We start from the raw sequence: 4,003 nt of genomic DNA on the forward strand, positions 1-4,003 counted from the left end.
GAACTTTTTTTTCAAGCTGCAAAGTGTAGTTCGGGACGGTGGAGCACCGTCATTAAAACGAAATTGACATAGTGGGATAAAAAAGCGTAGTTTTGGTGTAGGCTGCTCTAGAACCAAACTAAACAATTTTAGTGCAAAAGTGTAGTCCGGGTCTGCTACATCGCAAAAACAAATTCAACATTTAGGACTATAGCCCTGAATACACTAGTATCGCATTCGTTTTTACGACGTAGCTGCGCCAGAACAACACTTCTGCATTCTAACTATTCATTTTCGCTTCCTGAGCTACCACGGAATACATCTTTTTCACGATGTGTAGCACGCGAATAAAACAAAGTGTGCTATGAAAACCTAAAGCAGGTATTAGACGAAGCAAATATTTGCTATTTTCAGTACGATTTTTATTTGCACAAAACTAATTCTGTATTGAAAAATAGCAAATATTTGCTTCGTCTAATACCTGCTTAAAACATTAAAAGAAACAAATTTCAAGGAGCATTCTGCTTCAAATTCCTTCACATTTTATTCGAGAGACAAGTGTATTAATTAATTTTTGTTAAGGAAATTTACCTTATCTCGTGACAATGAAGAAAGGAAAACATAAGGATAATAACGATAATAATAGAGTATCGTATTGTTTGCAGGAATATAAAAATTATCATCAATGATAAATATATCGTTAACAATTAGCATAGTTTACCTAGCTGCCATGATTTTTAAGGTAAGTGGTTTCTCCTGCGACATGCTGTTTATAGTTATATCAATTACATGCTCCAACGTCTGTCCGTTATATAAATTACAGTTACAATACTGACTGATAATCCACAGACATCGTCCTAACAGATACGGTGAGGTCTTCGAAGATACAAAAATTTAATAATTATTTTAATGAAAACAGCGCAATTAAAATTCAAACCCTCATACCTGATATTCCATAGCCCTCTTAACAAGATTCATGTACTGGGACAGATCGAACAGTGTTTCATTTTCTATAATTAATTGCTTAAATGAACCAACAGCTAACATCGACGCTTCATAAAGCTTCCACCAATGCAAGTGACCCGCGTTGCGGTCCGCATCAGCTACCGTGATGTGTTTCCCCAACGCTTCGGAGAAACACGATAGTAACTTTTGTTCATATTCTTGACCCAAAACTAAAAGTACGTCATGCGCTGTATTTCTAACCGAAAAATCAACTCCTTGTTCGTCTTCCTCTTCAACATATTTTTCGGGGTCGTCATTCCAGCTCTGAGCCTGCTCTTCCGTTATTTGCATGTACAGAATAACAATATAAATTAAATCAGTCATTACGTTCGTAATTGCGCCATTGTACTTTTTTATTCCAATGATTGTATGTAAAAAATCGAATATTTGCAAAATCATTGAAATGAAATCCTCATTCTCATCCTCTAAAATATTAGTTCTTAAGACAAAACAAAACATCCATAATCATCGATCTACCTTCGGTATTGCTTGTGAATGGCGTTTTTTCAGTTTTATTTACTATAATTTTTATATAAACGTCAGCCATTTGTGTTAAGATTTGCCAGATAGGTGGCATAATCGCTGCAATAAATTGAGTTGCAATTTTTGGCATGTCTGAAATCATAAACTTAAGGACTGAAAAAGAGTATATGAAAAACTAGAATGTTTTGAGTTGATATTTACATACCTTTTATAATCTCGGTTTTCAATTCAAAACTGCTGTATGCGCCATTTGGAACTGTAAGCCCTTCTATCATTTTCTGAATGAAAAATGGTAACGTTGGGTAAAATATATGTGTCTGTTTCTGGTTGGACTCAACATGTGTGTTTACGCTTCTCAGTAATGAATTGAGGATTTTGATAGCATAACTTCTAGTTGAAACACTATATATCGATTGCGCTTCAAAAATTCTGTAAACTTCAGATATGATTATTGGACCAACTTCCAGTATCTGTTTGTCCAAATCTAGGGTAAATTCGACCAAAACTTTCATGGCACCATGAACCGAGTTTTCATTTCCACCAAGACATTTGACAATGATATCAAAGAGTTCTTGCCAGTCATTTGGCCAGTCATACGAAGCAATATTAGAGATTGAATAAGCAACAACACTGCGTATCTGTTAAGACATTGATAAGCTTTTCATATTATTAATTTCATAGTAACTTACTTTGCTATTCGAATCATATAAGCTTTGGGGCAGTATAGTCTTGATAGCTGCCTTTGCTTCAGTGTTAACCACCAGGTTTTTATCAGATGGATATTCACCTGATTCTTCGGCCCAACAATCTTCGACGTACTGTTTCAACATAACAGAAGCTAATTGCCGAAATGCAAGGTTTAAAGTTTGATTGACAGTGATTTCTGCTAAATAAATACCATATCCTAACAAAAATATGAATATAAATAGGTATGTGAAAGAGCAAAAAAAAGAACTCACCTTCCGTGAACTTAAGTTGTGCTAACCTCTCTTCGGCTTGTCGACGAATTTCACCATCCGCATTAAGAACATTTTGTAATTCCTCAAACATTGCCTGTTTTATAAGATCTGCATTCAATGACATGTTTAATACGGGCCAGACAACTGCTATGTGAGAAAAAGTTACAGGATGCAGTTTATTGTTGTATTTCTATTTGCCTTATAAATATCGTGATTTCAGATGTCGAATTCGTTTAGGACGTGACAAGAGAAACCAAAAATCACCCAAAGTCCTGTCAAAGTGAAAGCCCCCTCTGATTGGTCGATTTTGTTTAGCGCACTGTTAAATTTTATTATTGGTCGCACGGTTGGCCGTGCTGCAAAAACTTTCGATATTCTTGGTTTTACATTGTTTCTGCTTACCAAGTGGATGATCCGCGTTTTGTTCTACAACTTTTCGAAACTTTTTCATACACCGGACTTTGAAATATCTGTGAACATCAACATTCGAAATATCAATCATATTTTTGAAACTACTTATGATGAACGATTGCCGATTTATTTTATGAAAAGCAAGAGGAATCCGGAAGTTGAAATTGGGTCCTAAAGCTATACCAGTTTATATATCATTTTAAAAAGCCGCGTTTTTTGAGCAAAACGTGATTTAAAAAAAAAAAATGTTTATCGTTTTCCTTCGATTTTTAAATGAAGAATAAAAAACTACTCGAAAGGTCTTAGTTGACGTTTCGCCCATGTACGGTATATGAGAGAACTGTCATTGAAGGCATTTCGAGCAATTTTTTATTCTCCATTTAAAAATCGAAGGAAAACGATAAACATTTTTTTTAAAAATCACGTTTTGCTCAGAAAATTGCACTTTGTCAGCTGATATATATAAATCAGAAAACCGTTTAAAACTTCAGGACCCAATTATGACTACACACCAAAAATTCTCTTTATGGTTCAGCAAAATACATTGCTGGAAGTGTATCAGCAAACCACTTGTTTACTGAATCACAGCATTTTTTTTTTTCAAAAGTTTAATGTAATTCAGTTCTACAATTTACTGAATTTCGTTCAGTAATTTTATTTTAGCTGTTAACCAGTATTTCATTGATAAATTTACTGAAAACCAGTAATCGATTCAGTGATTCGCGATAATACAGCAAAACTGTTTGCTGAACAGAAAACAGTAAATGAAAGTTTGCTCCAGCGAAAGGATTTGTCAAAAAAATTTACGTCAAGCTGTCATTAGTAAAACGCGCCAAAATGCTGTGCAGCTGGTACGGGATCATCACTAAGCTCCTGATAGCGGATATGAGACTATAGCTAAGTCACTGTTGGGCTAGATGAACCTAAAAGTTGAAATGATAATCATACACACCAAATTTTCATTGCTGGAAACCAGCAAAATTTTGCTGATTTTTGGTGTGCTGTGTTTCCAGCAATTTGTTCAGCAAAATGAAATTTGCTGATTATTCAGTAATGCTCAATTGCATAAAAGTGACAGATCGTTTGCTGCATGTTCAGTAAAACAAAATTCAAATTGCTGGTTCACACTTTAAAGCTGTGACTGAAATTTTAAAAATCAGGCCGAA

The 4,003-nt window shown here is 34.6% G+C and overlaps 1 protein-coding gene across 2 annotated transcripts; it reads right to left on the reverse strand.

The window, feature by feature from the left end:
* Positions 1-498: 498 nt before the first annotated feature.
* LOC129722322 (importin-9) lies at positions 499-2,706 on the reverse strand. Of its 2 annotated transcripts, none has more exons than XM_055675676.1 (6): positions 2,427-2,706; positions 2,157-2,371; positions 1,673-2,105; positions 1,462-1,566; positions 925-1,409; positions 499-855 (listed from the first exon to the last, which is right to left on the reverse strand). In XM_055675676.1, exons 1-6 carry the CDS (start codon positions 2,548-2,550, stop codon positions 697-699), a joined length of 1,521 nt encoding a protein of 506 aa, XP_055531651.1. In that variant the 5' UTR covers positions 2,551-2,706; the 3' UTR covers positions 499-696. The 2 variants fall into 2 exon arrangements, with proteins under 2 accessions (XP_055531651.1, XP_055531650.1); XM_055675675.1 differs by having other exon boundaries at positions 1,462-1,620; positions 2,427-2,705.
* Between the last annotated feature and the right edge of the window lie 1,297 nt (positions 2,707-4,003).

This window comes from Wyeomyia smithii, chromosome 2 (assembly GCF_029784165.1).
Source record: "Wyeomyia smithii strain HCP4-BCI-WySm-NY-G18 chromosome 2, ASM2978416v1, whole genome shotgun sequence".
NCBI classification, from domain to species: Eukaryota; Metazoa; Arthropoda; class Insecta; order Diptera; family Culicidae; genus Wyeomyia; species Wyeomyia smithii.

Bases quoted from the DNA above. Each gene is read 5' to 3' on its own strand.
- LOC129722322 (XM_055675675.1), bottom strand. From the start codon at position 2,550: ATGTCATTGAATGCAGATCTTATAAAACAGGCAATGTTTGAGGAATTA. The intron at 2,372-2,426 runs GTGAGTTCTTTT...TATTTTTGTTAG, and splicing joins ACAACTTAAGTTCACGGAAG to GATATGGTATTTATTTAGCA. The intron at 1,410-1,461 runs GTAGATCGATGA...CTAATATTTTAG, and splicing joins ATTCACAAGCAATACCGAAG to AGGATGAGAATGAGGATTTC.